The sequence below is a fragment of the Dunckerocampus dactyliophorus genome, chromosome 14 (genome assembly GCF_027744805.1).
Source record: "Dunckerocampus dactyliophorus isolate RoL2022-P2 chromosome 14, RoL_Ddac_1.1, whole genome shotgun sequence".
In the NCBI taxonomy this organism is placed as follows: domain Eukaryota; kingdom Metazoa; phylum Chordata; class Actinopteri; order Syngnathiformes; family Syngnathidae; genus Dunckerocampus; species Dunckerocampus dactyliophorus.
In genome coordinates, this window is record NC_072832.1 from 23683930 (window position 1) to 23711061 (window position 27132).

A 27132-nucleotide genomic window follows, 5' to 3' on the forward strand; every position below is an offset into this window, starting at 1 on the left:
TGGATATTTTTCCTGATATTTTCGACACGGCCTCTGTTAAAGGCCATTTTTCTGTTAAAAGCACATTTTAGGTCATGTATACAACATATATAATGTCATTTGCGAACAAATGTTTATTATTGTATATATTCTTATTCTATATTTTATTTTTATTTTTATTTTTATTTTTATTTTTATTTTTATTTTTATTTTTATTTTTATTTTTATTTTTATTTTTATTTTTATTTCAATGTTGTGTTATACATACCACAAATGTTTATTATATATTTTGTGCTTTCAATAATGATCATTTATCCATCCATCCATCCATTTTCTATACCGCTTCTCCTCTTTAGGAATCGCGGGGTCATGCTGGAGCCTATCCCAGCTGAACTCGGGCGACAGGCGGGGTACACCCTGGACTGGTCGCCAGCCAATCGCAGTGATTATTTCTAGTATTTATTATTGTCATTATTATCATTATTATCATTATTATCATTATTATTGTTATGTGCGCTGAGGGTTTTAGAATTGCACTCTCACAGGTTGTTCATGGCACACGGGCGGCAGGTTGCCCACCCCTGATATATGGTTGAAAAATGAGACATTATCACCACAAAATATCAACATGAAATAGTGAAATGACTCCCCCAAGCATGGTTGACATGATATTCATTTAATTATGTACACCATTATACATGTATCATACATTGAGGCTTTTGCATTCCTTGATTACATCATCGTCAAACCAGTCGAATAAAGCATTTCAGGGACACACACACATACACACACATTCATTATTTTTGCATAATTATTGAGCAGTGCAACTTAAAAGGCAAAAATGAACACACGCAAAGACAAGTGTGTGTTACTGACTTGAATCCCTGAATCGAATCAACTGATAAATCACTAACACAATCAATGCATGGCTCCTTTCTACTGCAAACAGCTGAAGCTTCACGATTCTTTAAATTGTTGAATGCGGCTGATTAAAGTGGAAGGACACGACTCTACATTTTGGCACTTATTTCACAAACTTTTTTTATGCATATTCTCCACCTGAGGATTCCTCCTCGGAGAAGGAGCGCTGCACAAAGGTCTCGATGCCGTTCTCGTCGATGGTGGTGCACAAACCTTTCCGCTTCTTTTCCCTCTGCTCCATCTTGATAGAGTCGTACAGTCCCGAGGTGCCGTCCTCCAGCAGCATGTTCCTCTCAGAGTAGGACGGCCTCATCTGGGCCACGTTCTTCAGGAGGAGGAGGGCCGGGGCGTACAGCACATTGGCCAAACCCATCCCCAGGTTGAGCTGCACAAAGCCCAAGTCGTGCACGATCTTCCCGGCCACCACCGGCCCCATGGCGTAGGCCACACAGTAGGAGATGTCTGCGATGGCGTACACGCTGCCGTACACAGACACATGGCGCACGTCCACCAGGAAGCCCAGCGTGGGCAGCAGCGCCGTGTCCACGAAGGCGATGCCGAAGCAGATCCCACACAGCGGGATCATGAGCTCCCCGAAGTTCTTACAGGCGGGCACCGTGCAGGAGCTGGCCCCGATGAACACCATGCCGATGGCCCCGTAGAACCATTGTAGGTGCGGGTACTTGGCGGCCAGCTTGACAGTGAGGAACACCCCCAGGACGTGCGGGAAGAAGGCAGGGAACCACGTCATGCCGATCTCCCACTGGCTGGCTCTCATGGTCTCCTCCATCCACTTGGCGATGGTGGGCTCCAGGAAGGCTAAGGGGATGTTACAGATGGTCAGCGCCCCAGCCACCACCGCTATGTAGGGGTCCATCATGAGCTTGTAGATGGGGGTGCCCACCGGCATGTTCGCCCTCTCCCGGTTGGAGAAGGGCTTGAGCACCAGGAGGCACATGATCCCATCAATGAGGCACACGGCGGCGAGGGTCAGGAAGGGCACTCGCCTCCCGGCAAACTCGTAGAGGACCCCGCCGAAAGGGGGCGCTGCAAGGCTCCCAAAGGAGATAAAGGCCAGGGCGATGCCCAGCGCCTTGCTCCGCTCCGCCTCCTCCGTGTAGCGGTCTGCGATCAGGGCGATACCGGACGTGTCGGCGAAGGCCGAGCCGATACCTTGCATGCTGCGAGCCACGAACAAGGTGGCGTAGTTCTCGGCAAAAGTGAAGATGAGAGTGGACAGGAACATGATACTGAGCCCGATGACGAGCGGGATGTCATAGCCCACCCTGTCGATGAAGGTGCCGCTTAGGGGGTTGACCAGCAGCTGCACGATGGCTTTGGAGGCGAACAGAATCCCGATCTGCACGTCAAAGTTGCCCTTGGCTGCTCCGTGCGTGGTGGCGTTGGAGAGGTTGCTGTGCAGGGGCGCCTGAGCTCGGTCTGCCGCCTTTTGCAGCCCCTCCAGGTAGTCTGGGATGATGGGCACGATCACCATATACAGCATGTTGTCCAGCAGGAGCACCACACACACGATGACTAGGATGAGCCGGTTCTGCCGAGCAGGGTCCTGCATGGCGGTTCCAAGTTGTTTAGTTCTTTCCCCCATTTGAGACAGCTTGGAGGCGGCTGTCTGCGCCAGGTTGGGGGCTTGTGGCGGCAGCGCGCTCTCCTCCATTGTGGAACTTTTTGGATCGACTTTTATGGCTCAAGTGAGGATTAAAAAGAGAATCTCTCCAGACTTACTCTGTCCACTCCTGTGACTGTCCTCATCCCTCTGCTGTCCCGGCATGTAGGTGCCGGTGCCGGTGCCGGTGCCGGTGCTGGGTCACCTCACATGGAGCTCCAGCCAGCACGAGACCCTCCTCCAGCCTCCAGGACGCTCCGGTCACCTGTAACGCCTGTGAGCTAAGTTATCATATCACATCAAGCAGCTGCTTTTTAGTGCGCAGACACACTCTTCTGCAGATTGTTGACTCCCATGGGTGCCCCCTCCTCCACCCCTCCCACACACACTCCCTCCCTCCCATCATGAGCCAAAGGCTGTGACGCACAAACGTGCAGCATCTCTTATGCAAATTAAACACTAACCCCGCCCCCATGCACGCTGCAGGTCCACTTGTGGCTTTAAAACAAAAGCGAGAATGTTCTGTTGAATAATTAACGTGTAAAAGTCAACAATTATGTTGCATGATGTCAGAAAATAAAGTCTGCACAGTATTCGAGTGGATGTCAGCACCACACGTGCATGGACAGCTCCACCGTATTAACTCAAGTAATATCATATTATCAGTTACAATAAAAATGGATTCACACTTTAGAGAATGGTGTGTTTAATAATTAACATGTAAAAGTCAACAATTATGTTACATAATAGTAGAAAAAAGGCTGCTAAGTATTCTCTAAAATGTATTCATATTTTAGATAACGTTTTGTTTAATAATTAGAGTGTAATATTTTAGTTTACAATAAAATGGGTTTTACATTTTAGAGAATAACATTTTACATTTTACATTTCATTACATTTTAGAGAATATTTTGTATAAATGTCATCATTTACAACAAATGTAAATCAATGTACAAGAAAGGCTGCTCAGTATTGGAGGGGATGTCAGCACCACACGTGCATGGACAGCTCCACCGTATAAACAAAAGGAATACCATCATTTAAAATAAAATGTATTCACATTTTTAGGAAATTCTTTTTATTCCCTGTACAGTTGTAATTATTTGCGAAATGAATGAACTGACCCACTGATTGGGTATTTGAAGATTGTATTGATTGTTTGGGTGGAAAAACACATTTAAAAAAAAAAAATCACATTTTAAAAAATGCAAATAAATTAAAAATAATAATGAAATCATAATAACACTGTGTTTTATTTTCATCCAGACAACTCATTAGAACTCTTAACTAGACCTTTTTAATACAAATTCTACTTGTTCATGTTGACAAAGAATAGTTTTTTCTACCAATACTATTTAATACAACTAATACTAACAATATTAAGACTGTTTTTAATATGTATTTATTTAATTCATAATAGTAGTAGATAGATAAAAGTAGCACATAACATCAAAATAGAATAAATAAGATAAATAACAAAAAATAAACCTCATTGGAACTCTAGACCTTCTCTAGGAAATGTACATGCTGTTGTGTTTTTTTTTTTTCTATTAATAATATTTTATACTGGTACTAATAATAATTATATTTCTTAAAATTTGTATTTATTTTGTTATTTTATAAGTGAAAAAACAGAACTCTTGACTAGACGTTCTTAAGAGACAGAACGTCTGCATGTCTTTTTCCTTTATGAAAAAGGAATCTGTAGGGTTTTTTTTAAAACCAATATTAATATTTTCTACTTACTAATAATAATTTTTTAATGTTCAATTAATTTAGTTTGTTAATTAATTTTTAAAATTAAATTTTTATTTTTTTTCCTCATAGAAAGACTACCTGTTTTACTTCATGTTGAGAAGGAATTGTAGCTTTTTTCTACTATTTCTATTTTATATCACTAATACTAACAATAATAAGAGATTATATATAATAAAAATATTTATTTATTTACTTAATAATAACAACAATAATAATAATAATAATGTATTTTATTTAAAGGGGCCTTTCAATAAAACTCAAGGACACTGCACAGGGAAAACAGATAAAAGCAGCACATAACATAAAATAGAATAAATAAGATAAATAACAGAAAAAATCAACCTCACTGGAACTCCAGAGCTTCTCTAAGAAATATATGCTGTTGACAAGGAATTGGTAGTGGGTTTTTCTACTAAAAATATTTTAGAGAGGAAGCCTTCATGTTTTTTCCTTTATGGGCAAGGAGTCTGTATTTTTTTCAACCAATATTCATATTTTCTACTACTACTATTACTACTTTTTATCTATGTATTTGTTTCATTATTTTTTTTCTTATAGGAAGACCACGTTTTTTTATGTTGACAAGGATAGTTATTTTTTCTACTATCACAGCAAAGGACACAGAAAAAACAAGCTTCATGCGCCATAGCAAAGACAAGATAATAAAAATAATGTATAAAAGGTAATATATCAAATAAGCACTGCATATAGGAAAGGGAAAGAGCAACCTTGACATAGCTATAGGTTTATGTGGGTGAACTAACGAGAGTGATAATGATAAATAGCAAAACGAAATCTAAATTATTTTTGATATTCGAGCAATCAGCGAATATGGAGTTAAAGGTTAATAGTGTAGCGCCATCTAGAGGTCTATGCTTGCATCATCTGATGCGATCCCAATACAAAAGCTGTATCAAAAAGGAATGGCGAGCAAATAAGACGATAAGTGAGCAACGGTGACATCTAGTGGGCGAAAAAGGAACTGAACAAGACTTGAAAGTAAAGGTCTGATCCACGGTTCCTGTCCTTTTATTTTCTAAATGAATTTGCTGCCGTACACCCAAAAAAGCAATTTACATTTTATTTAACAAAAAAATAGTGCGTTTGTTTGTTTCCATATTTGTCCAGTAGGGGTCCTCACAATCAACTGCTTTCAACCAAATACATGAACGACGGCATAAGAAATTACTAGCGGTTTGTGGCATTTTCGCTCTCTTGCTCATATTACCTTTACAAAAAATATATATATTTTTGTGATGACAGAAATTCAAACACAAATTATTTTTCCACACAATAATTCCATTTCAGCTTTATTTGCTTGTTGGCATATGTAAAAGTTAATGTAGTGTATATGTAAGTTTAAAAAATATATATATTTCATAAATGTTAAAAACATTCTGCAATTTTACAATTATAATGACAGTGAGACTGTAAAATATGGCCTTTAGCACATTTGTTATTGTAGGATAATATTGTTTGATTAAGTTATTAGCTGAGTGAGTAAATATTTATTACAGTAGATTTTAGAATAACTGTTTGCCTTGATGTTTATTGATTGAATTATTAACTGAGTGCCCTAATATAAGTACAGTATAAATATAACTGTTTGGTGAGTGATTACAAGTAGTTTATAGAAATAATGCTTTATTGAACAATTAGTTGAGGAGATGGAAAACTGTTTAAGTATGTCAAAAGTCAAACAGAAATAGTGTGAGCTCACACGTGGTATACAATCAGCAAAGGCCAGCCAGGACAAGCAGCCAGATATGGGAACAAAAGCATTGTCAAAATAGGCCTTGAGACAGACTGTGAAGTATGTGCTGTTTGTGCAAGAAAAGTGTCAACAAGTCAGCGAAAGTGCCGACTATCACCTGCTGGTGTCACACAAGCTTCGTCAAAGAATCCGGGAGACAGTTATCTTCAGAGACACTGCCAATGGTCTGAGGAAAACAATTGTAAAAATGCAGATGGGATTAGCGATCGGGGCGGCTCTCTCTCCTTCTGGTTAGGAAGCCACAGGAGGACATTAGGAGAGACAGCTACCCAGATATCCGAAGAAGGTGAAATTATTCTGAACACTCTCCCCTCTCATGTAAAAACGGCCCCCACAATTGAAAGCTTTAAGTCTCGTCTTAAAACCCACTTTTATTCTTTGGCTTTTAACTCGCCGTGAGTCGTATGGTCCTCTGTGTCTTTTATTCTTTTTTTAGTTTTGATGGTTTTATTGATTTTAGTTTTTTAATTTAATTTTATTTATTTATTGTTTACCTGCTTCTTGGATTTATTGCTTTTATTGTTTTTACTTCTTGTTGTAAATATTTTACTGTTGTACGTTTCTTTGTTTTGATTTGATCTTTTAGTTTTTACTGTAGTAATTTTTACTTTTACTTATTATTTATGGTTTTACTAGTCTGTGCAGCACTTTGGAAACATTGTTTCTAAAATGTGATATATAAATAAAGTGGATTGGATTGATTTATTTTTCAATACATTTTGTCAATCTAAAACAAGTGTGTGAGTCATCTTTCCTTCTCAGAACTGGAGATTCATGAATACGTAAGGGCAGGTGAAATTGGCTTAATTAATTTTCTAAAGTGGTCTTTTGGCCTTTATTGGGTTGCAGAGAATTTCATCTCCAACAATATATACACACTCGCACGCACGCACGCACACGCGCGCACACAGAGTGGTGTGAAAAAGTGTTTGCCCCTCCCTGATTTCTTATATTTTGCATGTTTGTCACACTTAAATGTTTCAGATCATCAAACAAATTTGAATATTAATCAATGACAACACAACTGAACACAAAATGCAGTTTTTAAATAAAACTTTTTATTATTCAGGGACAAAAAAAAATCCAAACTCACATGACCCTGTGTGAAAAAGTGATTGCCCCCTAAACCTAATAACTGGTTGGGCCCCCCTTAGCAGCAGCAACTGCAATCAAGCGTTTGTGATAACTTGCAATGAATCTCTTACAGCGCTGTGGAGGAATTTTGGCCCAATCATCTTTGCAGAATTGTTGTTGTTCAGCCACATTGGAGGGTTTTCCAGCATGAAGCGCCTTTTTAAGGTCATACCAAAGGTCATGCCACAGCATCTCAATAGGATTCAGGTCAGGACTTGGACTAGGCCACTCCAAAGTCTTCATTTTGTTTTTCTTCAGCCATTCAGAGGTGGACTTGCTGTTGTGTTTTGGATCATTGTCCTGCTGCACAACCCAGCTTGAGGTCACCAACAGATGGCTGAACATTCTCCTTCAGGATTGTTTGGTATACAGCAGAATTCATGGGTCCATTTATCACAGCAAGTGCAACAAAACAGCCCCAGACCATCACACTACCACCACCATATTTTACTGTTGGTATGATGTTCTTTTTCTGAAATGCGGCATTACTTTTACACCAGATGTAATGGGACACACACCATCCAAAACATTAAACTTTTCTCTCATCAGACCACAGAGTATTTTCTCAAAGGTCTTGGGGATCATCAAAATGATCATAAAGATGTTTTCTGGCAAAACTGAGACCAGCCTTAATGTTCTTTTTGTTCAGCAGTGGTTTTGGTCTTGGAACCCATTTTTGCCCAGTGTCTTTCTTATGGTGGAGTCATGAACACTGACCTTAACTGAGGCAAGTGGGGCCTGCAGTTCTTTAGATGTTGTTGTGGGGTCCTTTGTGACCTCTTGGATGAGTCGTCACTGAGCTCTTGGGGTAATTTTGGTTGGCCGGCCACTCCTGGGAAGGTTCACTACTGTTCCATGTTTTCGCCATTTGTGGATAATGGCTCTCACTGTGGTTCGCTGGAGTCCCAAGTCTTTAGAAATGGCTTTATAGCCTTTTCCACGCTGACAGATCTCAGTTACTTACTTTCTGGGGAGGGGCCATTTTCAAAATCATTTTTTCACACCGGGCCATGTAGGTTTTTCTCCCATAATAATACTAACTTTCATTTAAAAACTGCATTTTGGTTTCACTTGTGTTGTGATCGACTAATATTTAAATTGTTTGGAGGATGTGAAACATTTAAGTGTGGCAAACATCCAAAAACGTTTAAAATTCGGACTTTTTCTCATTCGATTACATTTTTCTCTGAATATCTAAACTTTATTCATGTAAAATTTTTCATTTAAATGATATTTTTGACAATATGCCGCGGGCCAATAAAAAAACAACCGTCTACCTCAAACGGCCCCTGGGCCGCACTTTGGACATCCCTGCTCTAACGCAACCTCTTTGCATCACAGGCTGCTGAATCTTTAGACCCCAAAGAGTATGAAAACCTGTTCCCTGGTTTGAAAGAAGCCTTGGCAGCTGAGCATTATTACCTGAGAGAAACCTGCTAATGCACCACCAGGCCTGCCAAAGAATACCCCCGTTCACTGTGAGTTTCTACAACAATACAAAACAGGAAACTTGATTGTGTGATCTAACCAATCCATATGTTTTTTGAATGAAGACAGAAATATTTTGGAAGAGGCTGAAAGGAATTTCTCCCGTTTGTAGACATTGTCCAGAGGAATAATAGACATCAAGTTGCAAAAAAAACCCTTGATTTTTTGTAAACTTAGTTTTAGCCTACTGTGTGTTGTTGCCATAGTAAGCCTTAGTAATTTCATATAAATAGTAATTCAGACAAACATTGATTGATTGACATTAACACTTTATTGCATTGAGATACTGTACATGTTATGTGGATTTGCTGTACATATTTACATAAGTTAGAATTTCTCTTCATGTCATAATGTCATAAAATCTTACCTTTATGCATTCCCACATAGTATCAGCATTTGGGACCAAATATGAGGTCAAAGAATAAGTGGAAAAATGCAGTATAGTAGTCGATCTGTGCAGTGTGGGAGAAAGTTAGATGGTGCTTTCAAGGACTATTGAACAAAGTGGGACGGGTCGCTGCTTGCACCAAACAAAAACATGAAAAAATTGTGGGATTTGTAACTGTGTATTGTTTTTTAAATAAATATCCCATATATCCAAAATTGATATCCATTTTTTTTGAGGAGGCATTTTTGTGACGCAAATGTATTACTCTTTTGAATGCATATTGCGTAGAGAAGCCTAACTCTTACGTGGCGCCACCAACTAACCAGAACTATGTTTCTCATCACCGAAATCCAACCAGAACTGGGCTCACGGGACCAAGTGAGGGGGTAAGTCACTGTTGATGCACTACACTGCTAATGGGGATCTCATACAACTTCATCAAAAAACTTCATCAAAAAATCCCAACTATCCCTTTAATGTCTGATCATGTCACATTTGTTGGAGGCCCCTAGTGGCCACAGGGCCATAAGCAGCCGCTTAGGTCACAGATAGGTAAAAAATGCCAACTAACATGCAGAAAATGAGCCGATTCAGTGCCATCTAATATGCACACTACGAGTAATATGCTGAACAACATTATAAGCGATAAAAAATATGAATCACTGAATCAATAACATGATAATTGACATGCTAACATGCAGATGAATCTCTATGTATATTCTCATTCATCCGGGTCATTCTATTCTCAGGGCATTCACTCAATCGCAACTGGACTGTTCGGTTTGTCTCTTTCGCCTCTCATCCGAGCAGTCAGAGTAGTGTTTATCCCACCTGCAGTAGTCACTGAGCATGAACTGATAAAGACTGCTCTAATGAGAGGCAAAATGTCTTCTAGGAAAACTTGAACAGTCCAGCTGCGATTGACTGAACTTCCTGAGAATGCAGATTAATGTGCTAAAAACATGCTAACTGCTGTGACAGCTAACACACAAATTCATGTCTAACTCATGACTGTATAAATGTTGACATGCACTAACTCTTAATCATGGACGTAGTTAGACTTCTACTGGACGGGGCAGAAGAACACATGACCAGATGGGGAATAGATGTAGCATCCTGGATAAAGGGGCTCACTGAACGTAGCGTAGTGGCTGTAGAGGTGAGTTAGCCCATCGGAGGAGACGTCATAAAAGGACAGAGAGCCGCCAGGCCAGTCCAGGTACACGCCAATGCGCTTGAGTGCCTTGCCTGGGAAAACCATGGTTTTCCGCTGAGACATATGATATTCAAAGATTGTTGGGAAAGGCTGGGCACCATAGATGCCACAGGTCCAGGATATGGGGTTCCAACCTAAATAACAGTCCTTTCCTTTCCTCGGGATTCCTCTGTATGTGACGCCTATGGCGATATCTTGGTCAGCACCACCACCCCACTCCACTTCCCAGTAATGGCGCCCCACGAGACCGTCGGTGCACAACACCTGTGAACACACATCGAAGCGTTCTGGACTGTCCTGGTAGCTCTTTCGGTCCCCACGAGACACCATCCTGTTGTCTTGCGAGAGGGCAAGATTGTAGTTTACCGTCATGGGGTCCAGGTGCAGATCGCAGGCATCTGATGGTGGAGAAGAAAAATTGAAGACATAAACCAGCTCTAAGTCAGTCGATTCACCTTTTTTCTTCATCTTAGCAAGACATGTTGGGCAATCGTATAATTACAACTTTGTGGGAACAAAGTAAGCAAGTAAAAAGACTTACACCACATTAATGCACTTTTGTCTTGTATGTCCTTGACGGAGGGGATGTCAGGTTTGGAGAAGTTGTCAGTGAGCAGGACGGCATTCTTGTAGTGGTAGATGCTTGCGCCTGCGTGCTCCGTGTTGGCCATAGCAGTGACGACAAATTGGAGACTGTGGTTGTCTCTCAGTGGTCTGGCAATGCCAACGAAAGTGTTGACCTTCTCTTTCATGCTAGCGATGACATCATCAGTGAAGTACCAAGGGTTGTTGTTTGCTTTTTGTAATGGGCACTTGTCCAGGTATTGGGCCATGGCTTCCAGCTGGGGGTCGCTGCTTTCCAGGGACGTGAAAACGAAGCAGAGGACATCGTTGACCCCCGGAGCATAAAGCACTCGGTCCAGCTCAGACTTACTTTGGACAAACTTGACATTTATCCCGTCCATAGTGTTTATGCAGTAGCGCATGATGGTGATCTCCCGCTCCTTGCTGTCCAACCAGTTGCTCAGAGCAGCGTGGCTGAAGGGGCACATCTCTTTGTCTGCAAAGACTTTGGCCAGCTCACTCTCATCCTTTGTGCCGTCGCGAATGAGAGGAAGTTTGTTGACCATGGACTGTCGGAGAAACGATGTGTAATACTGACACAGCTTCTGGAAGCGTCTCAAGGCTTCACAGATCTCAGGAAAATGCTTGGCCACGACATCCTCAAGAGAATCGTTGCACCTCATTTCCATCTGTTGTCCATCTTCTAGAACATCTTGCACTTTTCGCAGCAGACTGACGCTGATGAGGCTCAGCTCGGGGCTTGGAGCTTTAGAGTTCAGACTCTTCAGGGGCAGGAGCCAAACCTTCAGTGGAGCAGCATTCTCGCCGTTTTGTCCCAGCAGCGTTGGAAGCTCCATGTAAGTTTTCACTGCTTCTTCAAAGGTTCCAGGGTTGCTCTTCAGAAGGAGGTCACCAAAGAACTTGCAGGTGAACCTCGTCGTGAGAGCTTTTTCCTCCTCGGTCAGCTTGATGTCGACCTTCCCGCTCACGGTAAACATCGGAATCTTCTTCATGACCGCCTCCATCCTGCCCTGGACATCCTGAATGCTGCTGCCATCCATCCTCTCGCTGTCAAACACAAAGACACAGTCTGCCCCGTAAAGGATGCCTGTGACGACATGTGTGGCTATGCCCTTCTCCACAATGTCCATTTGGTAGGACTGCAGTTCTTGCAGCGAAGTGAGCGACAGCTGCTTGAAGTGGGTGGTGGCTTTGTACTGAAATGTCACTCTGCTCTGGCTTTTCAGTTTCTTCTTGTCATTCAGGTACTTGGCAGATCCGTCCACTTCGATCAGACCGCACAGGAAGCTGGCCTTGATAGAAGCACTTACATCCAGCAGGGAGGAGCGGGACTCGATGGAGTCGGACGCTGTCACTGTGAAGTTGCTGCTGCGATGAGAGTTCTCTACCGTGTTCTTCTGAATTGTCTCCTCATCCCAAAGAATGTAACCTGTGTGAGGGAACACAGGAGGAGCAAACCAAGTTAGCGAGATGGAGGACAACTTCAAGTGTTTGTATGATGCAAATTGTGTGCTTGAAACTTCTACCAGCAGCCTGTCTTGAAAGGACAAACATGCCTCTTCAGCTGGTATGACCTTCACAGCAATGAAGACCTGTGTGTATAAAGCCTCACCTGGCAGGATGGCGTCTTTGCGGGCATCGTAGAGCATTCCCAAGGTGAAAGGTCGGCCCAGTGAGCTCACTTCCATAATGTCGGTGGACATGGCGATGAAGAGAGATGGATGGGTGATGGAGATGAAGACTGCAGGTGGACTCTGAATGTGTTTCAGAATTCTGCCAGATGACTCTTATACCTTGATCTCCTGCATGACCACACCTGTATTTATGTATTTTTATCTGAGACTTCCAAATAAAATAAATGATTTATAAAATAGATCATTTATTTTATTTGGAAGTACATAGTTGTACTTTGGTCCTCACCAGGAAGTGATCTGAGACTTCCAAATAAAATAAATGATTTATAAAATACATCATTTATTTTATTTGTAAGTACATGGTTGTACTTTGGTCCTCACCAGGAAGTGATGTCTCAGATAAGAAACAAATTACAGACGTGGGCGTCCAGGTGATCAAGGTAGAAATGTCAACTGGCAGAATCCTGATTTACATTTGTCACAGCAGAGTTGATTGTCTTCATATTAACACTCGATATACTTCTCTTTTTATATTCTTATACTTATACTATGACTGGCAACAAAAAAAATGGAATTCTAAATTGAGAAAAACAAATCAGAGGTTGGTTTATAAAGGTGTTTTTAGTTTAACTTGAAACATCAAATTGATTTTCCATGTTGTCTTTTTCTTAGTTTAATAAAAGCAAATGTACAACAAATCTGTAAAATGTTAGTTAATGCTAAAATTTGGTCAGACTTTTTTATATAAACGTCACTGACGTACAGGTGCTGCTCAATATATTAGAATATAACCAAAATGTTGATTTATTTCAGTAATTTCATTCAAAAAGTCAAACTTGTATATTATACACTGTATATTCATTACACATGGACTGATATATTTCAAATGATGATGATTATAACTGAAAATTAATGAAAATCCCAAATTTAGTACCTCTAGAAAATTAGAATATTACTTATGACTAGGGATGTTCAATATTTTTTATATTTATCTGTATTTATTTTTTATATTTATATTTATATTATATATTTTTCTTTTTTGCCGATATGCCGATATTGTCAAAAATCTCAATTTCCAATTCCAATATCAACCAATACCAATACCACTGTGTAACGAGGCTTATTACCTTATTATGTATTATTATTATTTATTATGTATTACTGCACCACTAATTTGACGTGATCTGTTCTGTATTTATTTATTTATTCTTATACTATTTTCATATTTTTCTGATCTCTCATGTCTTGCCTTATTTTTGTGGTTTATTTGTGATTTTTGTTATTTTGTGATTAAGTGATTAAGTTCATTATGACTGCTGCTGGAAATGTGAATTTGTCTTGGAGATTAATGAAGTACCTATCTATCTACTTTTTATCTCCTGTCGTGGAATTAACCCCACCGCCACGAGTGTCTGCCTTTCAAGCAGCTCTGTTTGTTTGTTAAATCACATTTTTACGTGCCATGAGAGCGAAGTCCCGCATCAGTGTGATTTCCTGCCTACACGTTGATATCGAGCCGGCACAGCCGGTGCTAAGATGAAAGTCAAGTGGCTAGGAAGGAAGTGGAGATTCAAGCCTTCGGTACCTTCTATTGTCATGGAAAACGTGAATTCACTACCGAACAAGCTCGACGAGCTGGCAAGGACGTCAAGACCTTCAGGGAGTGCATCTTATTTGTGCTTCACTGAATGGCTAACAGCTAGCGTCCCAGATGCTAATGTGGAGCTAGCCGACTTCAGGGCTGTCAGAGCGCAAAGGAGGTGGGCTTGCACTGTATGTGAACAAACTATGGTGTCATCCTCTTGACAACAACCCACAGATTTTCTATGGGGTTGCGGTCAGACGAATATGCTGACCAACGAAGGACAGGGATACCACGGTCCTTAAACCAGGTACTGGTACTTTTGGCACTGTGTGCAGGTGTCAAGTCCTGTTGGAAAATGAAATTTGCATGTCCATAAAGTTGGTCAGCAGCGGAAGCATGAAGTGTTCTAAAACCTCCTGGTAGACAGCTGCACTGACCTTGGACCTCAGAAAACACAGTGGACCAAAACCAGCAGATGGCATGGCACCCCAAACCATCACTGACTGTGGAAACTTTACACTGGACCTCAAGCAACATGGATTCTGTGCCTCGTCTCTCTTTCTCCAGACTCTGGAACCTTGATTTCCAAAGTGATGTGATTGTCTGAGATACTGAATTTGTCATTTTCATTAGTTTTTACTTATAATCATCAAAATTCAAAGAAATACATTTTTGAAACATGTCAGTCAATGTGTAACGAATGTATAAATTATACACTCCTGATCGAAATCTTAAGACCAGTTGAAAAATTGCTAGAATTGTCATTTTGCACATTTGGATCTTAATGCCAAACAAGGTGTCAAAGTGTTTAGCAAGGTGTCAAACTGCCAAACAGACAATCACAGCCAAGTGAGTTGATAATTATTAACTAATCAAGTTCCTAATAGTGTGGGCTCAATCCTTGGCGTCTAGCCTGAGGGAGAAAAACAATCCAAAACTCCATTGCTCTGTGTGAAGAAATGATTGCCCATCTGTTAACACATAACTTATCTGTGGTTTATCACACCTGAGTTCAGTGGAAAAGGCTATAAAGCCATTTCTAAAGCTTTGGGATACCAGCGAACCACAGTGAGGCCATTATCCACAAATGGCAAAAATGTAGAACAGACAAACAAAAATAAAACTCAGGAAGGGGGCTAACACTTAAATTAACACTTAAATTACTTCAATTAATTCAAAATTATTTTTGTCTCACTCCCCCTTCTTGTTTTTGCATATTGTAGCTCTACTTAAAAGATCCAAATGTGCAAAATGCAAATTCTAGCAATTTTTCAACTGGTCTTAAGATTTTGATCAGGAGTGTATAATACACAAGTTTCACTAGTATTGAGTAGCACCTGTATTGCAATTGAATGGTCCCTTCTGGCTCATAGGTGTGTGTGAAGTATTGTGCTTCACCCAAAATAGGCCATCAGCCTCAACTGAGGGCCCCAAAAAGTGCCCGTAACACAGACTAAGGCCCTGTCCACACAAATACGGGTTTTTTAAAAACGTTTATTTTTTCCAATATTTTTTGGCCTCTCATCCACAGGCAAACTAAGGTTTATTCCGGCCATTTTGAATATTTTGGAAAACTCTGGCTTCAGTGTATGCGTCTGGACGGCAAAGACTATTCACTTGTTGCTGACAGATGGCATAACTATTATGTGTCGTTATTTCCACATTAGATCATTTCATGTGTGCAATGGCAAACATAACATTGCTGCTTTTAAGCATACTGAAATGACTTTGGGGGTATAAGAGTAAACATACGTCTACTTTACTTTGCATTGACGAACAAAGTGTCACGGTGCGGTTACAGTAGGTGCCGGTGTGGGAACCCCAAATGCAGAGGCTGGAGGCAGGTAGGTGAGCACAGAATTTATTCTGTTCCAGAATTCACAACGTAAAGCGATGGTGACAAAACAGGTTCACCATGAAAAAATAGAACACAAATAATGCCGGTAGGAGGCAGAGTCTGCTGAGCGCTAGCAAGAGACTGTAAACAGTACGAGGCTGAGGGACACGCACGGCTGGAACGTGGTGTAGCGAAGGAATAATCCGGCGTTCTCCAGCTGTCAGTAGTCAGCCTAAGTAGTGGCGTAGGCACTCAATTACAGGTGCGTTCAGCAGCTCCGCCTCCAGCCAGGAACTAAGGATCTGGACAGACACACAGAAAAGGCACGGGAGACAGGGGCAACCAGAAAGAGCCCGTGGAACGTGACACAAAGGTGCCACTTTGGGCTTCGGAGGATGCTATGCTGCTGTGTTGCTCTCGAAAATGGCTATGATCCTCCCACCAACGATGGTGATCTCGAACAAGACCCAATCAGACCTCTAGCTGGTGGGACAACGTTCACAAGCATGTCATTATTTTGGAAGAATGGCATGGGAATGTTCGCATGGCAAGAAGATTATGATTGTGCTGCTTCTCCCGCACATTGAATGCTTCCTTTTTATATATGCCTGTCTTTTATGTTATATACAGTGGTGTGGAAAAAGTGTGTGCCCCCTTCCTGAGTTCTTTTTTTTTGCATGTTTGTCTGTTCTACATTTTTGCCATTTGTGGATAATGGTCTCACTGTGGTTCGCTGGTATCCCAAAGCTTTAGAAATGGCTTTATAGCCTTTTCCACTGAACTCAGGTGTGATAAACCACAGATAAGTTATGTGTTAACAGATGGGCAATCATTTCTTCACACAGAGCAATGGAGTTTTGGATTGTTTTTCTCCCTCAGGCTAGACGCCAAGGATTCCAGCATCAAGCTTGTCTTGAGCCCACACTATTAGGAACTTGATTAATTAATAATTGTCAACTCACTCTGATTGTCTGTTTGGCAATTTGACATCTTGCTAAACAAATTTTCAAGAATATGTTGCCAAGACATTCAAGGACTGCACCAAAAGGACTTTTCTCTATCAAAACTTTCCTGCATATTACAGTATTTAGTACAATATTCTTCAGGCAATGAAACAAACACATTTCTCATTGAGTATTAATTTAATTGAATTTAATTTGATAAAACTGTATAATGCACACGATGAAGTAAAATTAGCAGAGTGCTATGGTAATGCGGTCTTTGTCCATAAAACGACTGTGATAGAGTAATTAGTGAGGGATACAGTACTCAGCGATAACTGCCACATCAAATCTTGATCTGCTTTCCGTCCTGAGTAATCTCAAACCACAAAAAGAAGTGGCTTGGACGATCCCAGTGACGATATTACCGATACAGTGGGCAAGTAGTTCCCAGTGTCAGGTCATGTTGACATAGTGACCTGCAAGGATACAATGTCGTACTTGGGGTAATTGCAAGGCACATTCACAATTTCTACTGAAATGTTTCTATTTTTATACATCTTTTTTACATCCCAATGATTATTAACATTCATAATAATATCATATACAGTATATACTGTATATATATATATATATAAATATAATATATAATATATATATATATGTGTGTATATATATATATATATATATATATATATATATATATATATGTGTATATATATATATATATATATATATATATATATATACACATATATATATAATATAATAATGTAAGTATTCTAAAAATTTCAAATAAAACAATTAAAAAGGTTAAAAATATTCTAATAATTTAAACAATAGAATACGTAAGACCCTGGATGCCGTGGGCGTGTCTTGGTTGACACGACTCTGCAGCGTCGCATGGACATCGGGGGCGGTGCCTCTGGATTGGCAGACCAATCCAGTCGGGTCCCCCTTTTTAAGAAAGGATGTGTGTTCCAGTTATCGTGTGATCACACTTCTCAGCCTTCCTGATAAGGTTTATTCAGGGGTTCTTGAGAGGAAGATCCACCGGATAGTTGAATCTCGGGTTCAGGAGGCAGTGTGGTTTTCATCCTGGTCGTGGAACTGTGGACCAGCTCTACACTCTCAGCAGGGTCGGTTTGGTTTGGTTTAATTTTATTTGAACATGCATGAAGTTTAGAATGGAATACGTCTCGTGAATCATTTCACACTTCCACATGTCCAAAAGGAGGAGGAAGAAGCAAAGTTTATTTAATCCTACCCCCCATCCATTCTACATCTAGTACAGTACATGTTGTTCACTTCCTGGATTCCATCTCATATTTTTCCATGTAATAATCAGTGTAATGAATAAACAATAAAACATAAAAAAAAAAACAGTCATGACAGTACGATAGGTACAGGGTCAGGCAAAATGATCTGACACATTTGCTTTTATTTAACCTACAAATGTGTCAGATCATTTGACCCTGTAGAACAATCAAGACTCTTCTATCTTGTATTTAGCAAACACCAACTGCTTGTATTGTTTTTTTGTATTTGCTCATCTCGGTGCATTGTTTGAGTTCCTTACTCAATCCGTTCCATAATTTAATTCCACACACGGAAATGCTGTGGGTTTTCAGCGTAGTTCTCGCATATAAATGTTTTACGTTTAATTATCCTCTAAGATCATATTCCTCCTTTTTTATAGAGAAATACTGTCTTGACGTTTTTGGGTAACAAGTTATTGTTAACTTTATGCATTATTTTAGCAGTTTGGAAATGTACTAAATCAGCAAATTTGAATATGTGTGATTGTAAAAATAAAGTGTTTGTATGTTCTCTGTACTTGGCATTATGAATGATCTTTTTTGCAGTACAGTGAGTGAGTGAAGATTACTTTTGTAATTATTACCCCATATCTCCACACAATACATTAAATATGGTAAAACTAAGGAACAGTACAGGGTGTGGAGTGATTTATGATCAAGAACATATTTTGCTTTATTCAATATAGAGATATTTCTCGCCACCTTTTGTTGTATATTTTTGATATGTGATTTCCAACTCATTTTTTCTTCTATTATGATCCCCAGGAATTTATTTTCATTCACTCTTTCAATGTCCACTCCGTTTATTTGTATTTGGTCGTACGTATCCCTTCTGCTATTTCCAAATAGCATTATTTTAGTTTTACTTGAGTTCAAGGATAACCTGTTTTTATCAAAGCATGTCTTTAATATGACCTTTTCATCCTTGACCTTTTTAATGAGTTCTTGAGTGCTTTCCCCAGAACAAAAGGCAGTGGTATCATCCGCGAATAATACCAACTTCAAGTCTGTTGTCACTTTACAAATGTCACTGATAAACAAATTAAACAGTTTTGGTCCCCAAATTAACCCCCGGAGTACTCCACACGTGATATTTCAACTTGATATTTACGAAATAAGTGTTGAACATTTCAACTACCTCATTCATATCATCCTTATTAGTGTTTCCAACCATAAAATAATGAGGGTAGTCTGGTGTCTTAGTGCTGTTCCATATAATACTATTTAAGATGACCCTATTTTTATTCTTATCTGGTAAATAACTATAATATTCCCTCTTGCACACTCTCAATATTGTTGTCAACTTATTTTTATACTTTTTTCCTGCTTCTTTAGTTTGTTTTATGATAAATTTCCTGTATAATGTATTCTTCTTAGAAGAGGGTGTCTGGGAGTTTGCCCAACCAGTCCACATGTGTTTGGTGGACTTGGAGAAGATATTCGACCGTGTTCCTCGAGGAATTCTTAGGGGAGTACTCGGGAATATGGGATACCGGACCACTTAATTCAGGCGGTTCGTTCCCTGTATGACCGGTGTCAGGTGTCAGTGTTTGGCTCGCATTGCCGACAATAAGACGGACCCGTTTCCAGTGAGGGTTGGACTCCGCCAGGGCTGCCTTTTGTCACCGATTCAGCCAGGGCGTTGAGGGGTTCCGCTTTGGTGGCTGCAGGATTGGATCTCTGCTTTTTGCAGATGATGTGGTTCTGGTGTATATTTTATAAAGTATATTTTCTTTTTTTTAGCTTCTTAAAATTACTAAAATGATTAAAATATAAATACCAATGTTTTTATTGATATTAATGCATTACCAAATGTTTTATGCCACAAGTTTTATTCTTGGGCAATTCCTTCTTTTTCCTCTGGATGTCACTGTTACTCAAATAATATTTAAATCTTAATTATCATTAATGCAATCAAAAGTAATCTGACACATTTAAAATCAAATAATTGAAGTTTACTATTACAACATTTTAAAATAAACATTTCAAAATAAAAAATATATTTACAAACAACACGTGTTAAAATAAAATAATAAAAATATCAGAATATTTTTATTGATATCAATATAATGCCAAACCTTTTATCCTTAGTAAATGTCTTCTTTTTCGACTCGATTATCTTAATTTAAATGAATATTCATATCCCAATTATCAGGAACGTATGTAAGAAAAAGTCATCTCACAGATTTAAAATCAAATAATTAAAAAGATTAAAATCATTGATAGTTTATACATTAGTATACATTATACTGCTATTCTTACTACTACTACTATTAGTAATAACAATACTTTTCATAATTAAAATGTCATAATAACAAACAAACAAATAAATAAATGATATAAGGTAAAATAGCCATGCTTTAACATAGTTATTTTACCATAACCATGCTTTAACATAGTTATTTTACCACCCAACATTGAGGTTGCCTTATCTATCCTGTTCTTTTTTGTATTTTTTTGTGTGACGTAGATAAATGAAATCCAGCCAATGAATGTCAGCAATCCAACGCATAAAAAAAAAAGAATAAATAAATAAGGGGATCAAAATTATTTTTAGATGACCTGTTACGTCACATTAGCAGGAGAACAGATTCGATAATCACATTTATTTCCCTCGGTGAACATACTGTAAAGAGGAAGGATTAAGCAGCAGAGTCGTGTTGAGGGCCTCAACCACACACACATACACACTGAGGGAGACAGGTGAACATCCTCTTGGCTGGGGTGGGGATGGGGTGGCGAGGGGGGGGCGGGGTCTTGTGCTATTACCATTGGTTGGGTTGCTGGATCAACTGTTATTTGCTGGTCTCATCTGATTTGGAGAGCAAGCTCAGGAGATCCAAGATCACCACGTAATCTTTGCAGGTTTGCCAAAGTATTAATTTCTACCCCCCCCAAAACCACCCTCGTCAAACGCCAACATTTGAAATAACCCTGGCCGGACATGAATGATGACATAATGTGCGACATTTGTACGTGTAAATATCTTCTTGCCATGTAGAGGAAGCTGTTCCAACATGAAGTCATGCACAGGTCAGGCATGTCAACAGCATAAAGGCAAATTCCTCCGCCTTTGATTGCGCACATGCTTTACATTCCAGCGGCTGTCTTGTCTTTTTTAGAGCAAAGGTTCGCCTCACCGTACTTTGCAATAAAAGTGTCAGTGCGGATATGACAAAAATGTACAGTCGAGCCCTGCTGGCGAGTAAATGAGTACACCCCCGTAAAAATGCTTAGTTTTGACACACTGATAAAGCCTGGGTTCTGCTGCTGCATTTAGGCGTCACCATGCGTTACACATAAGCTCGCTCCTCGCCCTCCTCCCTGCATGACTTGTGCCCGTGTTGGTTGCACCGTGAGTGAGAGAGTGGTTCAAGTTGATGACCCTTTGTTCTTATGCTATAATATACTGTTTGCCTCCAACCATTTCCTATGCAACTAGCTCGCCACAGTATGTTCTATTATGTATGTATTAGGCTTACACTTTGTTTTATTATCACATATTTATAGTGTATATATGTCTATGTATTATAATATATTAATAATATAATATTTATTAGATAGATAGATAGATAGATAGATAGATACGCTCCAAGAGAATAAAGGTAATCAATTAAAAATAAAACAAACAAAGCAAAATAGGAGCATTAAGAAAAATACGAAAATAGAATAAGAATACATAAATACAAAACCAATCACTTCAATTTCAAGAATACATAATAATAATAATAATAATAATAATAATACGTTAATAAGTCCAGTCCTGTGTGTGTTTTTACTGCTCCCCCTTTGTTGTAAAGTCGCATGGAGTGGGGGAGGAATGATCTGCTCATGCTATTAGTGGAGCAGGGCAGTGATAGTAATCTGCCACTGAAACTGCTCTTCTGTTGGGAGATGATGCAGTGCATTGGATGATGCTGGTTGTCCATGATGGACACGAGTCTCCTCAGTGTCCTTTGCCCTGCCACAGATGTCAGGCTGTCCAGCTCAGTGCCAATGACAGAGCCTGCCTTCCTCACCAGTTTGTCCGGGCATGTGAAGTCCTTCTTCTTGAGGCTGCTCGCCCAGCACACTATTGCATACAGGAGGGTGCTAGCTACCTGGTGCTAGCTGGTAGAAGACCTTTAGCAGCTTTTTACATACATTGAAGGACGCCAGCCGTCTGAAGAAGTACAGACACCTCTGCCCTTTCCTGCGCAGAGAGTGTTTTCAAGCCAAAAACAACACGGAGCAAAACTACAAAATACTACAATACTATAAAATAAAGGCATGAAACCAGAACTCAGGCGTAAAATTGAAAATAAACAAACTGACACGCAGGCAGACCCAATCTCGAGTATCATCTTGTCTTGTGAACCGAGTGTCTCGTGACACCCCTAGTGTTTTGCCATCATGTGTTGGAGTATAGGAAGGCTTCTATGACTCAAACTGAATTTAAAAACTATATGTCGCTAGAAATAATGCTTAAGCTATTTATTATTAGCACTATACAGTACATGGTTGTTTTTTTTAACGTGAGCTAATGAATGACATCCATCTTTATAAAAGTCACTGCTTTTCACACGAAAGTTAAAATATGGGAAATTTAGAGGAAGCTGATGGGGGGGCTGATGGAAAAGACGGGCAAAACACAGGAGTTTCCCGGGTAAAACGGGAGGGTTGAAGGTAGGGGTACTCCAATTGATCTGCCACCAATCAGTATTGACTGATTTTCGCAAAAAAAGCACGGTATCGGCGTATGCCGTACTTGCTTCATAACACCGATCACCTCTGCCAATTACCTCCTCCCCCCATAGCAGCATCGAGCCTATAGCGTCTACATGTATAGTATAGTCATATGGGACTCCCTGTTGTTGTGAGAGTGACCTAAGTTTTGCACCTTGCAAAACACGCCTTAAAAAGCTTTAGTTCAGTGTGGGATTTGGGGGGCGGGCACTTGGTGTGGTGAGTTATTGCGGTTGGCGATGTGATCATCGGGGAGGCCAAAACGCGGAGGTCTGAGGCGGATAGCCCTAAAAGTGGTTGGATTCGTCGGACTGGATGTCCAGCAGTCGTTGGCGGTGAAGGAAACCGGGTTTGCAGACTGCCTGGGGTCCTGCTGGAGCTCCATCAAGCAGCTCTTGCATCCAAAGTCTCCTTAACTCTTTCAATGCCAAAGACGTCTATTGACATCTTTCCAAAAAGTAACGTTGACTGCCAAAGACGTCTATGGACGTCTTTTGCTTTTTTCGCGGGAGCTACAGAAAGTCTTATTCATCATGTGTGTGAATTTCTGACTTATAGGCAATGTATCTGTATCATAGACAGATTGTCCATGAAGAAGACGGATTGTGGGTTGAGAGAGGAAAATGGCGAAACACATGCAGAAATCGAGCGGAGACCAAAAATACAGGCAGCTAACACTGTCACAGAGCTTGTCTGGGGGGGGGATCTGCCTTTAGTAGTGACGCGATCACGAAAGATAGAGGTGACATGGGTGATGTAGGTGACGCAGACACAAATGCAGTTGACAATGGCAGCCGAAGCAACAAGCTAGTGGTTAGCATTGCTGAGCCATGTGCCGCGACACCGGAGACTGACACCGGAAGCAGTTCAGAGTTGGGTCACTCAGAACCCGACCTTGATTCTTCTGATGGATACTTCAATTTGCTTCTCTGCAGAAAAAGCTCGTTTTCTCTGTTTTTGGTCAAAATCTGGTGTTTTTGCTGAAACTACTCTATGTTCTACCACCAATATCTAAAGACCCAAAAAGGTTAGAAACTTTCTGATGAAAGAAGAGAATCTAAAGTTTCTTTGATAGTTTCAATGTTTATGTAGTCCGAAAACTCAGTATTCTGTGGGACTTGAAAGTTCAGCAAAAATGCCCCCAAACTCTGCTCTGAACATGGCTGGCAGCCAATGGGTTAAAAAAGGCGCCTGATCCTCTAGGTTTCACCAGTGATTTTGAAAAAGTGAGTCAAATATGTTTTTGTCTGAATTGTATGGTTCCCCTTTCACATCACATGAGGCACCTACAAGCCGGCTTTTCATTCAGGTTTTCAGTTAATCATGTAAAAGAAATGCATTGTGAAATACAAAATGTGAATTGTGGATACCAGCATTTTGCTAAAGTTCTGCTAAAACAAACACATACTCCCTTTGTTTGGGTTGAAATGAGCTCTGCAAATAAATGTTACAAAAATGAGTAGCTCTTGGCCATTTTCATTTTGTAAAAGTAGCTCTCACAAGAAAAAACGTTGGTGACCCCTGATAGAGCCAATAGCACATTTAAAAATGTACACTTAATCCATGTGATCGATATCGGTATAGGCTGATTTCGCTCATGGATGACCTGCTGGGAGCAACCCTGGTTGAAGGGCGTGGTGACAGAGCATGTGAAGCTGATGACGTAAATCTAAACTTGTAAGACTGAACTCACAAAGACAAATCACTCTTGCAGGACAGTGTTCATCCCAAACATCTGCTTTTCACCAATTCCCTCCGAGCTCAACAATTAAACACGCATGTTACATGTTAGCGAGAAGGAGAAAAAAAAAGACATTATTTTTCTAGAAGAAAGAGTATTTTTACAGGATTAGTGTTTCAGCGTAATCTGGATTAAAAGGGGCCTGCTGTGCGTCACTGCTCTTTAGAAATCACTCTTTTAATTCATTAAACCGCTCACGTTGACCAGGGTGGGCCGGCCGGCGAGTGGGTTACATTGTACCCACGTCACACTACTCACACCACAGTTGTGAAACAAATGATACACACGCACACAAACACATATGCGGGCTGCAACACAATCTCACACACAATATTGCACATAACTGCAGGGCATCATTCCGCGGTTTCTGACTCTCTAACCGTGCATTTGTTATTGAGGGTGACTGCAAAATAACCCACCATGGGGCCGAAGGAAAACAATTCTGCTGGGGTAGGTGACACTCCTCTTTGACTATAATGTTACAGTACAGTAATTCCTCATTTATCATTAACTCGTGAAGTGGGATTCCTTATCTTTCAATTGAATATTTTGGTAGTTACAGCATAGAAAACCTGTTTATGACCTTCTAAATACACTTTTTTAACATTATTAGAGCCCTCTAGACATGAAATAACACTCCTAAAGTCACCTTTACACTCCTATTACCCAATATAGTAGATATAATATGAGAAAATAAGTCATATGAGACATAAATAAGAGTTCTGCTCGTGTTTGTTGCTATAAATGTTCCCTAGTGGACGGACAGGAAGTGACGTCGGGAGTCCAGAGTTGAGTTTTAGCTTTAACTGCAAAGTAGCGCATATAAGGGATTATTGTGCCTGTTGTGAGATCATTCCAATCTGCAATAAAAGCCTGTTGTTCTGGCAATCCAGTCTGGTGCTCGTGTGCCTCACCCAACATTCCAGTAACGTTACTGACACCCAGTGACCACAGTACAATACTACAGATCATCGCAATGTCTTTGAATGCATCTTCTGAGATGCGATGCACATGATGCGCATGTGCTAACGACACAAAAAATTTGAACGTAATTAAGGAAATAAATTAGTTTCCGCCGTTAATTAGCAATTTATGACAGCCTTAGGTCATTCATATAGAATTGGTGTTCACTTATGCAATGTTAAATGATGTTGCTGCTGCTGCTGCTACTACTACTATTATTAATAATAATAATAATAATAATAATAATACGGTAACTAGAAGAAATAATAATAAAGGTGTGGACAACCACAATGTATCTCACTCGGTACCCTACAATTGTTTATGATCATATTTTGTATACAGTAGGTCACAAGTGACATTGCATCTCTGAAAAATAATGATTCATTTTATGAACTTTAAAGAACGAGAAACCATTTTCGGGCCGTGTTGAGATCTGAAGCGGTGTGACTAACACACCAAACTGTGAAGGTGATCGAAACTGTTAAATTCTCACCTGTGTTCTGCAGCATTGGAGACAAATGACAACAATATCAATCCAATGTTGGATATGAAGTTGATTAGTTTGATATCAAATAAAAAGCAGCTTATAAAAAATATAATGTTATATATTATCTTATATTATATTGTTATTACATGATCCACTTTTCTGTCTGGGAAAGTTGTGGTTATCTTTGATTGTCTACACCCCCACCCCCACCTCCATCACTGGTCATGTTGCTGTGTAATCCTCTCAAAAAGCCCGTATGACAACTTCATTGGGTGAGCAGACATAATCCTGTGTCGACTTTAAGTACCTGAATATGTTTGATTGGAACGCAAGGGAAAGCCTTTGGGGGGGGAACAAAGAAAAAGGTCTTACAGACTTTTTGTTTCATTGTTTATACCGTGAAAACTAGAGATGCATGATGTCTTTTTTTTTCAAACCAATACCGGGGAGGGAGATACCTGTTGTGGCCCAGCAAGGTCCACTGCATTCGTGCACATGCTCCGAGCAGCAGGTTTTGCACGTTCACAAGAATCAAGTGGTGTCCCAATTCTGCGGGAGTGTTGGTGAGACGCAATGGCGTAACTAAAGAGCAGGGGTGACCAAGTGACGTATTAAATGAGGTCTTCCACTCATCCCCTTTCTTAATCCGCACCAAATGATCGGCGTTACGTATATCTAGTTTAGAAATATCCTAGCAGAGTGCAGCGAAGTCCATGAGCGGCAGTCGATAACGATTCCTGGCGGTGATTTCATTGAAACCCCGTTAGTCGATACATGGGCGCAATGATTTGTCCTTCTTCTCTACAGAAAAGATGGCCACCCCCAGCGGCGATCCAGACCCAAGGCCAATGACAAGATATACCCCTTGAGAGCTTGTTGCTCCTGACCAGAAATATTGTACAGCCCGGCATGGAGCATTGGCAAGCAACTTGATAGCACAGTCGTACGGTCGATGAGGTGGTAATGCCTTGACCCAAATCCCGGTACTTATCTGGAAGCCCAGATAAATCAATTCTTTCCGCCGACGGATCCA

General features: G+C 40.1%; 2 protein-coding genes across 2 annotated transcripts; both read right to left on the reverse strand.

The window, feature by feature from the left end:
- Positions 1 to 644: 644 nt before the first annotated feature.
- LOC129194038 (probable vesicular acetylcholine transporter-A) lies at positions 645 to 2816 on the reverse strand. The gene has a single exon (XM_054798933.1). It carries the CDS (start codon positions 2573 to 2575, stop codon positions 1022 to 1024), a length of 1554 nt encoding a protein of 517 aa, XP_054654908.1. The 5' UTR covers positions 2576 to 2816; the 3' UTR covers positions 645 to 1021.
- A 7313-nt stretch (positions 2817 to 10129) lies between these two features.
- LOC129194318 (stonustoxin subunit alpha-like) lies at positions 10130 to 12570 on the reverse strand. The gene is made up of 3 exons (XM_054799457.1): positions 12480 to 12570; positions 10824 to 12296; positions 10130 to 10680 (listed from the first exon to the last, which is right to left on the reverse strand). Exons 1-3 carry the CDS (start codon positions 12568 to 12570, stop codon positions 10130 to 10132), a joined length of 2115 nt encoding a protein of 704 aa, XP_054655432.1.
- Between the last annotated feature and the right edge of the window lie 14562 nt (positions 12571 to 27132).

Excerpts from the sequence above, each read along its gene's own strand:
- LOC129194038 (XM_054798933.1), bottom strand. The coding sequence starts at position 2,575 with ATGGAGGAGAGCGCGCTGCCGCCACAAGCCCCCAACCTGGCGCAGACA.
- LOC129194318 (XM_054799457.1), bottom strand. The coding sequence starts at position 12,570 with ATGTCCACCGACATTATGGAAGTGAGCTCACTGGGCCGACCTTTCACC. Across the intron at positions 12,297-12,479 it reads CAAAGACGCCATCCTGCCAG|GTTACATTCTTTGGGATGAG; the intron begins GTGAGGCTTTAT and ends TCCCTCACACAG. Across the intron at positions 10,681-10,823 it reads CAAAAGTGCATTAATGTGGT|ATGCCTGCGATCTGCACCTG; the intron begins GTAAGTCTTTTT and ends CTCCACCATCAG.